This window comes from Dama dama, chromosome 14, assembly GCF_033118175.1.
Source record: "Dama dama isolate Ldn47 chromosome 14, ASM3311817v1, whole genome shotgun sequence".
Lineage (NCBI taxonomy): Eukaryota > Metazoa > Chordata > Mammalia > Artiodactyla > Cervidae > Dama > Dama dama.
This window is the reverse complement of record NC_083694.1, coordinates 62141939-62161030: the sequence shown is the minus strand read 5'-3', so window position 1 is coordinate 62161030 and position 19092 is coordinate 62141939. Positions and strand designations below refer to the sequence as shown.

The 19092-nt window shown below is 40.5% G+C and overlaps 1 protein-coding gene across 5 annotated transcripts in view; it reads left to right on the top strand.

Annotated features, from left to right (window-relative positions):
* Positions 1–17699, top strand: part of NIBAN1 (niban apoptosis regulator 1) — a 194580-nt gene extending 176881 nt beyond the window's left edge. Inside the window, exons 15-16 of one of the 5 annotated variants that reach the window (XM_061160921.1) lie at positions 191–301; positions 15231–15269. In XM_061160921.1, the coding sequence (XP_061016904.1) occupies positions 191–301; positions 15231–15254 (135 nt within the window). In that variant the 3' untranslated portion in view covers positions 15255–15269. Of the gene's footprint in view, positions 1–187; positions 476–15230 lie in introns of those variants that run through there. The other 4 variants (XM_061160920.1, XM_061160922.1, XM_061160919.1 and 1 more) reach the window with 4 other exon arrangements.
* The last annotated feature ends 1393 nt before the right edge of the window (positions 17700–19092 follow it).

Sequence of the window (19092 nt, the reverse complement as noted above, 5' to 3'; positions counted from 1 at the left end):
CGTCAGTGGTTAAAATAGGAAGCATGTATTACTGCTCAGAAGGCTACGGATCGAGCACCAGGGAGACAGCTCATATCATCTTGGTTGACTCCCCCAACAGGTGGGGGAGGTGGCTGGCTGTCCGCTGGTGTGGCCTGTCCATTGCTGGGCAGCTGGGCTCCTCTCCATGTGGTCTCCCATCTTTGAGCAGGCGGGTGCAGGCTCACTCCTGTTGCAGAAGCCAGGAGGAGAAAAGGAGAGAGAGAGAAGAGGCAAAAAGCTCAGAACTGGTGCCACTGACCAAAGCCAGTCACAAGGCTGGGTGAGATTCCTGGATGGAACTGCTGCAGTCACACACCGCATTGCGTGTGAGCTCAGGGAAGCCATTAGCTGGGGCATCGATGCAATCAGCGTGCCTCAGCAGCATTCACACGACTCCTGTTTGATTCATGCTCTTGTCTCCGTAGGACACCGTCTATAAACACTTACACACCCAGCGCTGGCCCCTCTCACGTTCTTCCCCAATGTCTGTGCCCTGCTTTAGCCCCATTCTCTACTAGATGAACAAAACACCATCATTCCCAACTCTAACTTTGACCTATCAAAGAATTTTGGCTTTTGCATTCTTTTGGAAAATGAGTCTGTTATTTAAAAGTATTTTTTTTTTAAGATTTACTTATTAATTTATTTTTGGCTGCGGTGGGTCTTCGTGGCTGCATGCAGGCTTTCTCTGGTTGCAGGGAGTGGGGGCTACTCTTCACTGCAGTGCACAGGCTTCTCATTGTGAGGGCTTCTCTTGCTGTGGAACATGGGCTCTAGGCACCCGGGCTTCAGTAATTTTGGCTTGTGGGCTCAGCAGTTACGGCTTCTGGGCTTAGTTGCCCCATGGCATGTGGGATCTTCCCAGAGCAGGGATCAAACCCGTGTCCCCTGCATTGGCAGGCGGAGTCTTAACAACTTGACCACCAGGTAAGACCCTAAAAGTTTTTCTTTTTAAATTTATAAGCCTTATAAGAAGAAATGTCTAAAAGAGATTCCTTCCCATCTTAGCAATATATACTTCATATACTGCTTAATTATAACAAGGTTATTGGTCATGATAAACATGTTAATTATGCCAGGAGAGTGAGAAAATTTAACCCGTGACAAGCAGTATTTAGCTTCATATAAGCAAACACCATTCTCTCCAACAAACATCAATAATATTATTTTCTATAGAAAATAATGTTAGTCTTCAGAAAATGTTACAGTCCTCCTCAAAAGGAAAATAAGCACATTTAAAAACCAACCACAAAACAAGTAAAGATAAATTTTACTTGAAAATTTATCCCACCTGGTTAATATTCTGTATTCTTCATAACTCTATGATAGCTGATTTGTACATATTCCTAATCCCTCTCCTTTTCCCTGGAAAAGAATGATCCTCAGGATATAACATTTTAAGAGCACTTGTATCAGATTTTGCCCTTCCAGCTTTCTTGCTAGAATATTGTTGTACCTAGTGACCCATGGGTTCCTTTGAAAATTTTAATGAAGGTTGAATAAAAGATTTGGGGGCTTACATCTGGTAGTATGCCACCTCATTAAGAATGTCCTTTTTTTCCTTGTCTGTCCAACACAAAGGACATCAGAACTCACATTGTGCTCCCTCCCATCATTTCAAGCCTTCTTCCTCTAAATTCCTTTGGCTTTTATACTGACAACATTGATTTTGGCACTTTAAACATGCATCATAAAGAAATTTTTAGTGATTTCTCGTATGTTTTGACTCATGACTTTTAAAAGAGAGGGAGTTTTCCCTGTATGCCTAGAGACTCAATATGTTCATAGAAGCATAGACTTTTGGGGGCTGGAAGACATCCTAAATGTTCACTGAGTGCAAATGCATCCATAGTGCTTGCATTTCCCCTTTAAAACTTCCTGCTTTTGGTCATCCTCCAGGGATGGGGAACTCACTATCTCCCAAAGGAAATTATTTTGTTTTCAGATGACTCTGATGGTTGGAGAGCAAAAATATTACTCTCATGTTCCACTCCTCCTCTGCCACCATCCTCAAGTATAATTTCCATCCCATGGGTCCAGTTTTTTCCGTCAGGGAAATATACAACATTCTAACCACTTTTCCTCCTGACAGATTTCAAACATCTCCAAAGATCTCCAAATAACCGAGATGTCTTTTCCAGACTAAATATCCCCCAATTCACCTCTTTTTATATAACACAGCTTTGAGCTCCTCTGTTGAGTCTTTTCATAGCTCAATTACAAGCTAGTTTCTTGTGTTTTCCTTGAAACAGGCTCCTCAAAACTCCCCCTTCTCCCTCAGTAGTCTGCCTCATAGCCCAGCGAGCTTCCCAGGTGGCGCTAGTGGTAAAGAATCCACCTGCCGATGCAGGAAACGTAAGATACACAGGTTGTTGGATCCCTGGTGGGGAAGATCCCCTGAAGGAAGAAATAGCAACCCACTCCAGTATTCTTGCCTGGAGAATCCCATGGACAGAGGAGCCTGGTGGGCTTCAGTCTATGGGGTTGCAAAGAACTGAACACAACTGTAATGACTTAGCACACACACAGGCACTTAGCCTAGCACCCTTTCTCTCGAAAATCTTTTCTCCCCAGCTCAGAAGGCACATTTTTGTCCCTTTCCCCTTTTCTTGTTATCTTCAAAGAGAAACAAAGAGCATTTTTTATAGTAAAGTTCTTGCTTTCAAGCACTGTGGGGAAGATACATGAAATAAAAAAGTAAAAACTCTAAAAGTTACATAAAAAATAAAAAAAGTCCTTAGATGTAAGTTTCCAGGTCTACCATTTTTTACTCCTTTTGAGAAAGTAAAAGGAAGACTGGTTCATTGTCAGCTCACTGCCTTATTTCTAGAAGTGGGACTCACCAACATTCCCTCTCCACTTACTGACCCTTCCCTAATTTCTGCAAGAAAGCACCTCTTTCCAGAATGTGATTCAGGCAAAGCAAGTGCTTCAATGGTTAAACATCTAGAAAGGCTCCCAGATTGCAAATAATCTCCACTAGATTTGTCCTACTTTTGGAGATCTATTTCCTTTTGGCATTTTATCATTCTCCTTAGAGATCTTTTGTTGACTTCTGGGCATTTATTGATCAAATATTCTGACCAAAAAAAAAAAAAAAAATATATATATATATATATATAGAACAAGAATGCAAAAAATATCAAGGCTAGAAATAGGGATCTGGGAGTCAGTCAATGGCATCCATTTGGTAATTGAAGCTCCAGCAATGGATAGGATCTCCTTTGGGGAATCTAAAGAAGGAAAGTGGGCTGGGAAACTTAAGGAACACCCATGTTTGTATCAAAGGAGGAGAAAAAGTCACAGTGAGATTAGTAGGGGAAAAAAGGGAAAGGATATAAATGACAAGAAACCAAAGAGAAGACAAGTTGAGGAAGGCAGGAGTGGTCCATGAGTCAAATGCTGCAGCGAGGTCAAACAGGAGAAGGCATGAAGTGTGCCCATTAGCTCACAAAAAATGCCACTAGTACCTTGCTGAGACAGAAACCAGACCGTGATGGGAGATGAAAGTGGATACACATCCATGGCTGATTCATGTCAATGTGTGGCAAAAACCACTACAATATTGTAAAGTAATTAGCCTCCAACTAATAAAAATAAACGGAAAAAAAAAAAAAGAAAGTGGATACACTCCAGTTTGTCTTTATTTGCCTTAGCATGTGTGACCCAAAACTGAACCTATATATTCCAAGTGTGGTCTGACAGGTGGTGGAAAGTGAGATCATGTCCACTTTGACCAATTCACTCTCTTTGGTAATGAAACTTCAGCCCACATTCAGTTATTTTTGGCAGTCCCACTTACTGCAGCACTCCAATGACTCACAGGAAAGTAGTCTGTTTAAACCTTATGTCACTTCCATACATGGCAGAACTAATACATGACTTCTCATCTCGCGCTTGTGCAGCTGATTTTTAAAACTAAGTTCAGAACCTCATTCAGCTACAATTTACCTTATTAGTTTCAGTTCTTTGTTCCAACCTATAGGAATATTCTTTGTCCTAATTCTGTTATCCTACCTATTAACTATACTCCTGGCTTTACAGTATCCATAAATTTGATTTACACTGGTGTTTCCAACCAAGTCATCAATAATGTCAAGTCCCAAGCATTCAGGCAAGGGTTGGGTGGAAACTTGAAGATATGGCTGGGTCTGAAGCCAATAACAAGTGTTTAATGCTGACACTAGCAGGTCTGAAGCCAGCAGAGTCGGTGAGTATGGTATTAAAGGTTGTTCAAGGCAGGAAAGACAATGGATAAGTAATGGGGCAGAAACCAGGAACTTAGCCAAACCACAACCTAGATGAGCAGATTCAGTATAAAGGACAGATCTAGAAGCTAGAGAAATTAAAAGAATATCCAAAGTTAACAACAGGCTCAAGAGGGAGAGCGACTAATTTTTGGACTTCCAGGTGGGTTTTATTTCTTCTTTTCCACATGCAAGGGTGTGTGTCCTTTAAAATTAAGGGCTTTTGATAAATAAAAATCTGGTACAAGACAGGTCTTCTGGCTCTTTCCTAAGTAGTTTTTCTTAAAAGCCATTTTTTTTTTTGGACTGGCCAAGTAACCAGCTATGACGAATTCTCCTAACTCTACTGCATCTACTCCATATTTCTCTTCCTGTTCCCAAGGAGGTGAGATTTTATAAGGAATGTTAATAGGGAGCAAGAATAGTTAAGCAAAGGGGAAGAAGGGGGAACATAGAAAATGACTTTTCACTGGGGTTCCTATGTTGTATTTATTTTCTGTCCTGGAATTTCATCAAAGATTAGCATCAATATTATTTTTAACATATATTAGCATAGCTAAAATGAAAACAAGACTGAATGCTGGGGAGGATGAGGCTAGAACTCTCATACATTGCTGGTGGGAATGCAAAACAGGATGTCCATTTTAGAAAACAGATGGGCAGTTTCTTGTAAAGTTAAACACATCCTTACTACGCATGCATGCTAAGTGGCTTCAGTTGTGTCTGACTCTGTGCAACCCTATGGACTGTAATTGGCCAGGCTCTTCTGTTCATGGGATTCTCCAGGCAAGAAAACTGGAGTGGGTTGCCATGCCCTTCTCCAGGGGATCTTTCTGACCCAGGGATGGAAGCCGTGTCTCATGTCTCCTGCAGTGACAGGTGAGTTCTTTACCACTAGCACCACCTAGGAAGCCCATCCTTACCACGTGACCCAGTAATTCTATTCCTAGGTATTTACTGAAGCAAAGTTAAAATTTTGTTCCCACAAAAACCTTTATGCCAATGTCTACAGTTGCTGTATTAACAATTGTCAAAAACTGCCAAACAACCCAAATTTCTTCAGGTGGTGAATGGATAAACAAACTGGTACATCCATATGATAAACTACTACTCAACAATTAAAAGGCATGCCCTTCTGACATATACAATAACATGGATGAATCTCAAAATGATTAGGCAGGGTGAAAAAGGATATAGTGTATGATTCCTTTTATATTACAATCTAGGAAAAGAAAAAATATAGGGATAAAAATAAATCATTGGTTACCTACAGGCAGGGGCAGTAGGATAAACTGACTATGAAGAGGCACGTAAGGGGATTTTGGAGGGTGATGAAACCATTCTGCATCTTGATTATGGTGCTTGCTCCATATATGGTGATGACTTTATGCATTTATCAACAATCGTAAAACTATACACAGAAAAGGGAAGATTTTAGTCATATGTAAATTGTTGTTATTTAGCTTTTAAGTCGCGTTTGACTCTTTTCAACCCCATGGACTATATATATAGCCTGCCAAGTTCCTCTGTCCATGGGATTTCCAAGGCAAGAATACTAGAGTGGGTAGCCATTTTCTTCTACAGGGGATCTTCCTGACCCAGGGATTGAACCTGCATCTCCTGCGATGCAGGCAGATTCTTTACCACAGAGCCAGCTGAGAAGCTCCATATGTAAATTATACCTCAATAAACATGACTAAAAAATATATATTCCCTTAAGTAGCCCAAATTTTCAACAGCAATGATTAATTATATCATGAAATGTTTATACAATAAAGTATTACACAGTTGTTTTAGACTTTGTTAGACTTTTTCTCTGCCCAGTAGCTTATGAAGACTCTTTACAGGGACTTCCCTGGTGGTACAGTGGATAAGAATCTGCCTGTCAATGCGGGTAACATGGGTTCCATTGCTGGTCTGGGAAGACTTCATGCGCCGCAGGGCAACTAAGCCTATGCGCCACAGCTACCGAAACCCGAACACTCTAGAGCGTGTGCTCGACAACCAGAGAAGTTACAGCAGTGAGAAGCCCGTGCACCACAGTGAAGAGTATCCCCCTGCTCACCACAACTAGAGAAAGCCCACATGTAGCAAGAAAGACACAGCACAGCCGAAAATAAATAATAATAAATTGTTTAGATAAGAGCCTTTACACAGGGGCAAAATTTCTCTGTTCCTAAGTTCGAAGTCACTGACTTGTTTTTCCACATTCCCTTGCAGCTAGGGCATGGGTGTCTGTCATATGTTCCTCTTGTGTGTCAGATTCACTCTTAACAAAATTCCAATTCAAAATCGTGGTAAGAAGAAAGAGGTGCCTGCAAAGGAATCCATTCTGCTGAGGGTGGTGGGTTGTGGCAGAGAGAGATGTCCAGAAGGGCAGTGAGCAGCAGCATTCCACCCCCAAAGTCAGAGGTGCAGTTAAGTTCCTGAAGCATCCTGGGGCTTTAATTTGAGCCGTATATATATATCCTCAGGCCTGGCTCTTGTGCCCTCCAAGAGATTAACACCTTTACATTAATTTAAATTTTAAGTTAATTAATTTAATTAGCCATTCGTGTTGTTGTTTGCAACCAGGAACCCAGAGTGGATAGAACAGTCATTAAAAATTATGTTTATAACCAGAGCCTACCAACATGAGCTAAGACTACATCATGGATATGGTGACTTATATTATCATGGAAAAATGGGACTTATGCCTGGCAATGACTTCCACACCAGGAGCCCATGTAGGAGGTGAGTGCCGTCATTCCTGGCAAGAAGCTCTACAACAAGGTACAGCCTACATCATTCATCTAAAAGTGGATTCCAAGTCTCCGTTTAAACAGCAGGAAGAAGACAGAAGAGAAAGAGCAGTCTTCACCTGCAGGTTTCCAAACTCATAGCTGCACTGAACTTCAGAACATTAAGAGCCATTTAAATGTTTCTGCTGAGCTATTTGATTTTCAATATATCTAGGTGTACCATCCTTGAAAAGAACTGCTGACATGGAGCTTGCAGCAATGTAGGAAAGGCTTAACTACAGCTTTGAGTTTAAAACACACACACACACACACACACACACACACACAGATTAAATAATTAAATATATGTGTACTGGCAAAATATGCCTGGAAGAAAATTTGCTCAAATGGATACAGGGGCTTGGGCAGGTGAGTTTTTAAATGGTTATTATTGTCCTTTGTATCCACTTCCCTCTCTCCCTCCATATTCCAAAATGAAGATAATCTGACTGTCAAAATCAGAAAAACGTGTGTTTTAAGATATCTCAAATTTGCACTTAAATTCAGCAAAAGATGCCTTCTTTTTTCCTAGAATCCCATACGATAAAGGACTCTTCGGGTGCATTTACTCCTAGCCTTAAGCCCATTGACCCCGATAACCAGGAATGATATATAAGCAAAAGGGAAAAGGTCACTAGAAACCTTGCCAAGTTAAAATCAGCTCTTAGGATAACCATTTGGTGAGTACTGTTCTGAAGGGCTCTGCTGCTTCTTTTGAAGTTCTGATCTTGACTCAAAACTTCTTCATCAGAATTCCTAAGGTGACGCCCTGGCTTCTGTCAGACCACCTTGCCAGCACTTTCTTCCCAACATGAAAAGCCAGGCACCTGGGCATGGTAAGATCCAACAGACTGCCCAGTGAGAAGTTAGGAACTCCTAGCTTTATTTTCGCTCATGGATTACTGAGGAATCCCCCAAGAGGTCTTACATGAAAGACAATGTATTTAAGCCCACTACTGCTTGCTTGATATGCCTTAAGAAATGACAAATACGAAAGAGGTCACACTCATTAAAGCGCAACATGACGTGTTTTGAAAAACACAACATATGGTCATTTGAAGTCTGAAAATCCTGCTGAGTTTTAAATTTTTCATCTGACTATCTTTTGATGTATAACCGTGTCCTTTCTGATTCTTTGAAAATAAGAGTTTTGAGATCAAGACCACAGATGGAAACTTTCTCTCAGTGGGTAAAAATCACCTGAAGATAAAGTTGCTAGACTCCATTAAAGGGGATGAGATTAAACACATGGACATTTTAAATACATCTCCATGAAAAAGATAAGCTAATGATCATTCTTTAAAATTTAGTAAACCCATAAAATTTGGAGAGACACTCCTTTAAATGAAATATTTTTTCACTTCTAATTATATAACGGTTATCATGGAAGCAGTAACCTTCTTCCACTTAATAAAAACTGGTGACCCTTTATCAATTGAGCAAGACTTAACTGATTGAGAATCTATTGATTAACATTAGTTTGGAATCAGCAGTATTTTAGTAAAATCCCTGGGAAAAGGGATTATACATTAAATTTTATGCTTACCGTTTGCTAACTAAATTAGTGCTAAGATGTAAGTGATGAAGCTAATGGAGATGTATGTAAAGTTTGCTTTGTTTTCCTCTTTATTTATTTGGAATTTTAACTCCTATCCCTTGGCCTTTAGCCAAGATTTGTTTGCAGTACTTTTTCTTCTCTGTAGTATTTTAGATGTACCAATAAGATGTTAGTTAGGGTCTTGACTAGTGGCTCAGAAGGTAAAGAATCTGCCTGCAATGTGGGAGACCTAGGTTCAATTCCTGGGTCGGGAAGATCTGGAAAGGGAATGGCAACCACTCCAGTATTCTTGCCTGGAGAATTCCATGGACAGAGGAGACTGGTGGGCTAGAGCCCATGGGGTCACAAAGAGTTGGACACAACTGGGCAACAGTTACCAAGTGCTAGCCTTCCTGTTTTAGTAAAGGCTAATTTAGATACAAGTAACAAAATTCAAATCTACTCAAACTAGCCTAGGCAAAAAAGAAGAGAGTTGATTTTATGGTTACAGAAGTATCTCACTGGAAATGAAGAACCCCAAATCTATCAGGAGACAACTGCTCCATCTCTGAGGTTACCTGGTCTCCCATTTTGCTTCTTTGCTCATCTGCTCTATTATCATCTCTCTACAGAGTAGCTTTCTCCACTTTTCTTACATAGGCAGTACTGTAGCTAACTAACTGCCCCAAGTTTATTTATCCTCATTTCTAGGAACTAGCAAAGACTATAATTCTGAATCTCAATTCCAAATTCCCGGGAGAGAGACACTGTGAGGCCCAGTTTGCATAAATGCCTATCACGACATCTGCATCTCTATTTCTGCTTTGTAAATAAGTTTGTCTATACCAAATTTTTCAGATTCCACATACTTATGTTAATATATGAAACGTTATGTATACCAAGGGGGATCCTAGGGGGTTGGGATGAATTGGGAGATTGTGATTGACATGTGTATACTATTGACACTATGTATGAAATGGATATCAGGCTTCTCTGAGAGCTCAGTTCATAAAGAATCTGCCTGCAATGCAGGAGACTCCGGTTGGATTCCTGGGTCAGGAAGATCCGCTGGAGAAGGGATAGGCTACCCACTCCAGTATTCCTGGGCTTCCCTTGTGGCTCAGCTGGCAAAGAATCCACCTGCAATGTGGGAGACCTGGGTTCAGTCCCTGAGTTGGGAAGATCCCCTGAAGAAGGGAAAGGTTACCCACTCCAGTATTTTGGCCTGAAGAATTCCATGGGCTGTACAGTCCATGGAGTTGCAAAGAGTCGGACATGACTGAGCAACTTGCACTTTCACTTTCATAAAATGGATAAATAATGAGAACATTAGTCCAGTAGTCCCTGGATATTCCCAGTGCAGGGATCGAACCTGCGTCTCTTGTGTCTCCTGTAGTGGCAGGCAGAATCTTCACCCCTGCGCCACGTGGGAAGCTCACTGTAATAATGAGGACATACTCTCCTGCACAAGGAGCTCCACTCAGTGTTCTGTGGTGACTTGAATCAGAAGGAAATACAAAAAAGACAGGATAAATGTATATGTAGAGTTGATTCACCCTGCTGTTTGGTAGAAACTAACACACCATTGTAAGGCAACATACTCCAATTAAAAAAAAAAAAAATCATCTATAGCCAAGGGATAATGTGACATAGCACATATCTGGCCCAGAGCTTCCTAAGTTTATTTGAACACAGTCCACCCCCATTCCCTGGCTCTGGGTAAGGGTATTGTTGGGGGGAGGCAGCATACTCATTTATAGCCTTCAAAACAGAATTCCTCAAGATACCTGTTTGGGATGTCCTGATCTAATTTACTATTTTAATTGTAGGGAGAGGCAAACTTAGACCCAAAGAAAGAAAATAACTTGCTTAAATTGTCAAGATAATGTCAGAGTACGGATTATGGTTTAGGTCTGAATAATTTGACATATTACTTCTGTCCAACTTTGATAACAAGAAAAGTATATTGGCTCCCTGGGCCAAAAATGAAGATTGAAAGTTGACTATTTCTGTCCCCTCTCCTCAGCTGGTTTATAAATTAAGGCTTTTTTATCACAAGCAATGCCAAAGAATGTTCAAACTACTGCACAACTGCACTCATCTCACACGCTAACAAAGTAATGCTCAAAATTCTCCAAGTCAGGCTTCAACAGTACCTGAACTGAGAACTTCCAGATGTTCAAGCTGGATTTAGAAAAGGCAGAAGAACCAGAGACCAGAATTGCCAACATCCATTGGATCATAGAAAAAGCAAGAGAATTCCAGAAAAACATCTACTTCTGCCTCATTGACTATGCTGAAGCCTTTGACTGTGTGGATCACAACAAACTGTGAAAAATTCTTGAAGAGATGGAAATACCAGATCACCTTACCTGCCTCCTGAGAAATCTGTATGCAGATCAAGAAGCAATAGTTAGAACTGGACATGGAACAATGAATGGACTGGTTCCAAATTGGGAAAGGAGTACGTCAAGGCTGTATATTGTCACCCTGCTTATATAACTTATATGCAGAGTACATCCTGAGAAGTGCCAGGCTGGATGAAGCAAAATTGGAATCAAGATTGCTGGGAGAAATATTGATAACCTCAGATATGCAGATGACACAACCCTTATGGAAGAAAGCAAAGTGGAACTATAGAGCCTCTTGATGAAGGAGAAAGAGAAGAGTGAAAAAGCTGGCTTAAAATTCAACATTCATAAAACTAAGATGATGGCATCTGGTCCCATCACTTCATGGCAAATAGATGGGAAAACAATGGAAACAGTGACAGACTTTATTTTGTTGGGCTCCAAAATCACTGCAGACAGTGACTGCAGCCATGAAATTAAAAGATGCTTGCTCCTTGGAAGAAAAGCTATGACAAACCTAGACATAGTGTTAACAAGCAGAGACATTACTTTGCCAACAAAGGTCTGTATAGTCAAGGCTATGGTTTTTCCAGTAGTCAAGTATGGATATGAAAGTGAAAGTGTTAGCTGCTTAGTCATGTCCGACTCTTTGCCATCCCATGGACTCCTTCTGTCCCACCAGGCTCCTCTGTCCATGGGATTTTCCAGGCAGGAATTCTGGAGCAGCTTGCCATTCCCTTCTCCAGAACTGGATGTGAGAGTTGAACTTTATAAAGAAGGTTGAGTGCTGAAGAACTGATGGTTTTGAACCGTGGTATTGGAGAAGACCCTTGAGAGTCCCTTGGAATGCAAGGAGATCAAACCAGTCAATCCCAAAGGAAATCAATACTGAATATTCATTGGAAGGACTGATTTTGAAGCCCCAATATTTTGGCCACCTGATGCAAAGAGCTGACTCATTAGAAAAGACCCTGATGCTGGGAAAGACTGAAGGCAGGAGGAGAAGGGGTCGACAGAGAATGAGTGGTTGGATGGCATGTCTGACTTGATGGACATGAGTTTGAGTAAGCTCCACGAGATGGAGGACAGGGAAGCCTGGTGTGCTGCAGTCCATGGAGTTGGAAAGAGTCGGATATGACTGAGTGACTGAACAACAATCACAGGCAAGGCCATGTGGAGTCGTGTGTATAGTCGCTCAGTCACGTACGAGTCTGTGTGTCCCCATGGACTATAGCCCACCAGACTCCTCTGTCCGTGGGATTCTCCAGGCAATAATACTGGAGTGGATTGCCATGCCCTCCTCTAGGGGATCTTCCCAACCCAGGGATCGAATCCACATCTCTGCGTCTCCTGAACTGGCAGGTGGATTCTTTACCACTGCGCCACCTGTAAATAGGGCCCTAAGGCTGATGTAATTTGTTACCACTAACTTGGCGGCTTGGAGAAGGCACTGGCGACCCACTCCAGCACTCTTGCCTGGAAAATCCCATGGACGGAGGAGCCTGGTAGGCTGTGGTCCATGGGGTCGCTAAGAGTCGGACACGACTGAGCAACTTCACTTTCACTTTTCACTTTCATGCATTGGAGAAGGAAATGGCAACCCACTCCAGTGTTCTTGCCTGGAGAATCCCAGGGATGAGGGAGCCTGGTGGGCTGCCGTCTATGGGGTCACACAGAGTCGGACACGACTGAAGCGACTTAGCAGCAGCAGCAGCAACTTGGTGGCTTAAAGTGACAGAAATGTGTTTTCTCTCGGTTGTGGAAGCCAGAGTGCAAAACCAAGGTGTCCACAGGTGATGCCCCCTCTGAAGCTTCTAAGGGCAAAGCCTCCACTGCTTCTTCCAGCTTCTGGTGGCTCCAGGCATTCTTTGGCTTGTGGCTGCACAACTCCAATCTCCGTTTCAGTCTTCACATGGCTTTCTCTGTGTCTTCTCTTCTGTTTCTTCTATAAACTCTTGTCATTGGCTTTAGGACCTACCAAAGATATCCAGGAATGGAAATTTTCATCCTGGAAAATCGAAAACTGTATTTTCTTGAAATCCTACATTTTTCCCCCTCAACTCTGCATCCTTTGAGAAGAAAAATCCCAAAATGTTACCCTTTCATCCTTTCCCTCTTGCAACCCTCTATGTTTTTAAGTATCGTATGATATCTTACAAGGCCTCTGTAGTTGCTTGAATGGTGGACCCCAAGAGAAACATCCAAACCCTCACCCCTGTAACCTATGAATGTGAGTTTATTTGGATAAAGGTCTTTGCAGATATCTCTTGGGGCCTCCATTCAAACCACTACAAAGGTCTTGTAAGGTATCATACAGTACTTAAAAACACAGAGGGTTGCAAAAGGGAAGGGATAAAAGGGTAATAATTTGGGATTTTTCTTCTCAAAAATAAAGGATGTAGAGTTGAGAAAAAAATGCAGGATTTCAAGAAAATATAGTATTATATTTTCCAGGATGAAAACTTATGTTCCTAGGTATTTCCTAACTCATTCATTAATCTAACATTTGGGCCATGTTTTTCAACCTATCACACAAGCTCGGTGTTTTGTTTTTTTTTTTGAAAAAAACTTTCCTGACCAAAAAACTTGTTTGAGAGTATAAGAGACAATTCAGAGTATATGAATTTTGCTACACCATCATAAAAATTCTTTGAAGGCTTCATCAATTTTCCCCTGGTGCTTCACAACCCTTTGGTATTTAAATCACTTGTTTTGGAAGAAACTATTGTGTTCTAGAGACAAGAGTGTTAAATTGAAAATGAAGTTGGTGTAGGCTAACTTTTTTAGAGGTCAGTTAGTATTTTTATCTTATAATGACTCTTGCTTTCCTGCACAAACTTGTATCTGTAGAGATTGCCTGTTCTGATAAAAGAACTTCTATTAACAAATGAGAATGTGTCAAACAAGTACAGGAAACAGGAATTGTTCTGTTTGCCCTGGGGAGGAGTCGACTTGAGCAGGCAGATGAAGGGCGCATGATATTGTGTACATTACTTACATAATACCTTGGGCTTCCAAGGTGGCTCAGTAGTAAAGAATCTACTTGCCAGTGCAGGAGACACCAAAGTTGTGAGTTCAATTCCTGGGTCGGGAAGATCCGGTGGAGGAGGAAATGGCAACCCACTCCAGTATTCTTGCCTGGAAAATTCCATGGACAGAGGAGTCTGGTGGGCTACAGTCTATAGGGTCGCAAAAGAGTTAGACATGACTTAGTGACTGAGCATGCATGCATGCATACAGTACCTCACACTATTTAAATTAATTAAATGGGAAGACTCATATGGCAAGAAAGATTAGATTTATTTTAATTATTCTAAAAGAGAAAATCTTAGAAGAAGCTGAAAGTACAGAGAGCTAACATTCTTCTCATTGTGAAGAAAGAGTTTCTGATAGTTAGAATTGTCCATAAGCCAGAAAGGATCATCACGCAGAGCAGTAACACAGCCACTGTTAGAAATTTTCAACCCATGGCCAATGACCCTGGGATATATTATCAGTGTCCTTGGAGTATCAGTGATTTGGAGTATGAGAGATTATAGGGTGGAGAGGCTGTTGGTATAAAACTCTATAACCTTTGGATTAAGACAATGTGCCATAGAATAGGTCAATTCAAGCCCGGAAAAACAGATTATCTATCCTCTCCCTTAGCTTCTAAATCATCATTGTTCAATAGCAACATGAATCATAATGTAATTAAAAATTTTCTGTTAGTCACATTAAAAACATGAAAACAGGTCAAATCAGTGTTTGTAATATTGTATTTTGTTTGTTATATTTTATTTAACCCAGTATATTTTAAATGCCATCATTTAAACATGGAATCAATATTAAAAAGTCATCAGATAGTCTACATTATTTTTTCATAACAGGTCTTTGAAATCCAGGGTATACATTTATGGACTAACCACATTTTGAGTGCTCAACAGCCACATGTGGCTACTGGCTACCATGTTGAACAGCACAGTTCTAGAATTTGCTGTTAATGAAATCACCAGTCAGATTTTCTGGGAGCTAGAAAAAGGAACTTCATAATGCAAGTGCTGGGAAATGGAAGTGTTGGGAAAACACTTCTGATTGACTGGTATACATTCACATGTCCTTGGGTGACTACTCTCGTAATTTCCCTACTTTCTCTCCAAAACCTAATATTAAGTAAATAATTTTGCAAACCACCAACTTTTTCAAAATCAACTTCCAACAGACCCACCCTCCAAAAGTAAAGCAGTAAATAACAGCCCTCCAGTGCTTTCATGTTAATCCTACCATACTTAATTCCTTTATTCTTTTATTCCAGGAGCAAATGCAACTAAAGATATGATAGCTTTTACTGTTTACTCGCTGCTCCTCTTCTCACCATGGGATTTAAGTACTCTCAAGGGAAGCTGCCTTTCCAGTAACACACCATCTCTATGCATCTCATGCAGATGAGACAGGATAAGGAAAGTCATAAAGATAAACTTGCTTGCTCCTTGGAAGAAAAGTTATGAACAACTTAGACAGCATATTAAAAAGCAGAGACATTACTTTGCCAACAAAGGTCTATCTAGTCAAAGCTATGGTTTTTCCAGTAGTCATGTATGGATGTGAGAGTTGGACCATAAAGAAAGCTGGGCGCCAAAGAATTGATGCTTTTGAACTGTGGTGTTAGAGAAGACTCTTGAGAGTCCCTTGGACTGCAAGGAAATCAAACTAGTCCATCCTAAAGGAGACCAGTCCTGAATACTCATTGGAAAGACTGATGTTGAAGCTGAAACTCTAATACTTTGGCCATCTGATGTGAAGAACTGACTCATTCGAACAGACCCTGATGCTGGGAAAGATTGAAGGCGGGAGGAGAAGGTTGACAACAGAGGATGAGATGGTTGGATGGCATCACCGACTCAATGGACATGAGTCTGAGTAAACTCCAGGAGTTGGGCATGGACATGGAGGCCTGTTGTGCTGCAGTCCATGGGGTCCCAAAGAGTCGGGCACGACCGAGTGACTGAACTGAACTGAAAGATAAAATGGGCTACCTCTGTAAGCAAAATTTCTCCAGGGCTCAGTCAAAATAATATATTTTTTAACACTTCTCCAAGGAGATTCTATAATTTATTTACAGTATTTGAAGATTTTATAAACTATATACAATAAGCAAAATTAAAACTAAAGCAGGATTTTTCCAGAGTTAACCCATTTTAGGAATCCACGAACTCTCTTGGCATCTATAAGTATAATCATGACTGTAAGAACACCAAAGCAAGAGTTTGGCACAGATGGGCAAGTGTCTCCCAATATTTGATATTCTCTTCTGTCCAGTAAGAGAATCTCCTGAGTTTAAGCTGGACACACAGCTGCTCAGTTAGAGGCTAAAAATCTCAGCCTTCCTTGCAGCTCAGTGTGACCAACTGAATAACTCCTTTTCAATGAGATGTGAACATAAGTGGTAAGTTCACCTTCCTGATCACATCCTTTATGAAAGAAACTGCTTGCCCTCCTCTCTCTTTCTCCTTCAGGGGGCTGGAAGGCTTATGTGATGCTGGTAAACCAGCTTTTACCATAGATATGCCTATCAGGGATAGAATAGCAACCTGAGTTCCAGAATGACTTCATAGAGTAGAACTGCCCATCAGGTGCCCTGAATTACCCACTTGCTTCTGAATATTACCCGTGAGAGGAATAACTTTCTTCTTCTTTTTTTTAACATGCTACTTTAAACTTTATTCACTTGGTATTTTTATCTAAAATATTACAGTACTATTAACTCACTTGGTTACAGATGAGTATATACTTAAAGTGTGAGAAAGTGGAAAATTATATTTTTTATAAAAAAGTTTTATTTTATTTTTAATTGGAGGATAGTTACTTTACAATACAGTGACAGTTTCTGCCATATATCAAGATGACTCAGCCACAGGCATACACATGTCCCTTTCCCTCTTAAACCTCTTTCCCTCCTTCCATCCCATCCCACCCCTCCAGGTTGTCACAGATGGCTTTGGTTTTCCTGCCACATACAGCAAATTCCCACTGGCTATCTATTTTACATATGGTAATATATGCTTTGACACGACTCTCTCAAGTCTTCAAACCCTCTGAGAAACAGCTTTCTATCCTGTATAAACCATTGTATTTGGGATCTCATTCTCTCAGCCCCTTGGCTTGTATCATAATTGATAAAAGGGTTTAGCATCAACATTACTATCATTTGAACTACTTGTCTATTATTTTTAACCATCTTTATACTATATGAGACTATATCCTTAAAAGACATAGGGACTTTTTTTCCTTTAACTTAGAAGAAAGGCTTCTACAACTATTTGTTAGGGCGGAGACTCAGTATTAAATGACATGATACAGTGTTTATGAAATCTTCATAAACTTAAAACAGTTGCAAATGAAAACTCATTATGTTAACCTCAAGCTAACAATCCACAATAGTAGTGTGCTAATAGTGTTTGTGCAAACATTTTAGCCAACTAATGTTTTTAGCTCACCTCCAAGGTAACATAATACAGCAGATATTCACATGCTTCCAGAATAATTTCTGAATTATTTCAGAATAATGGTTTTTCAGGCACTGTAATATAGCAGGAGGGACAATGAAGTACACAGAGACACTATCTTTTCATCCACTCCATGGAAGGGGTTGTTTATCTGTATATAAAGCTGGCTCTAGTTTTTTGGGAGACCGATTCAATTCACCACTTAAAAGAGACTTTATAGAACAATCTCATAATATGTTAACTATCTAATTTCTGATGTGTTTGTTAATGTGACAGCAAACCTAATTAAACCTGCCACTGGCATATCATTCTATTAATTTTTCTTTCACTGCTCTCATATGATTCAATGTAATACTGTCAACATTTACTAAGTGTCCACGGGACACAGAACACTCCTGAGGGACCTGGCAAGAAAGATAAGGACTGAAATGTCCTGTATCTCATTTCACCTTTCTGCCACGTAGGACGCTATAGGACACTCCCTCCATGAAACGTGGCAATCCTTTGACTTCCACGACTCTTTTCAAATGGTCTCATCTTTTCTCTGCTATTTTTTTCACTTCTTAAATATTGGAGAGCCCCAGTGTTCCTTTCTGAACCTTCTCTTTTCGCCCTTCATTCTTAGCTTTTTTGGAGTCACCAACCCCTTGCAGAATGTGATGAAATGCACCCTGTGGGAGGGCTTGTTGTATATAATTTTAGGATTACCTGGACATCCTGAAGCAGCTGGTGACTCCCTGTGGGTCCTTACCCCTCAGGTGAAGAACACCTTTCCATGGCTTTAACTGCTACCTTGATGCCTGATGACTCTCAAATCTTTTATAACTCGCTGGGCCCCCCTCCCACGCCCCGACCCTGTCCCATCCTTCTCTCTCCACACCGATATACCCAGCTTCTTGATGCATCCCTTCACCTGGATATCAAACGGCACCTCAAACTCAAACTCAATATTTGAACTTATCAGTCATTTGCTCTCCAGTTACCCTTCATCCTATGGTTTCCATTTTGGTGAGTCACACCACCATTCAATAAACTGCTCAAGTTATAAAGAAATAAAAGCATCAACCCAGATTACTACTTCTAAAACAGTGTTTGTCGAATGATTAAGTGAACAAATGAACGGAAGGACAGATTAAGTATGATGAAGACAACAGAGAATAGCTATTAAGAATGATATAGTGAAGCTTAGGTTCAAATGTACATGAATGCTAAAGGCTTGCTTAACTAAGCAAAGTCTTCACCCACAGGAATATATATTCTTAAGTACCCATTAGGACAAGGTACTGTGAGAGGCACTGATTTCATTAAGGATTAGACTTTAACAGTGTTTTCAAAGAAATGACGAACATGGTTTGTCAGAAAAGAGGAGTAACAGTATTTCAAGTGAGATAAATATTATTTAAATTTAATTAATCTTACTACATGACCAATAAATGCTCAATTATTCATAGCTTCTCTAGGTCCTTTATATTGTACCTTCAAAGATTTCATCATAGTTTATACATAGTAGCTGTTACAGTGGACACTCAAGAAAATGGGACACGTTTCGGAGGTTAAGATCATGAAACTTGGCAGCTTTGCCTCCCTGAACTCCCTTAGCTCTTTCTCTTTCTCTGATGGCACTTATTTTCTGTCGCATTTTATACAATCTGTGTGCAGCTTTTATCCACC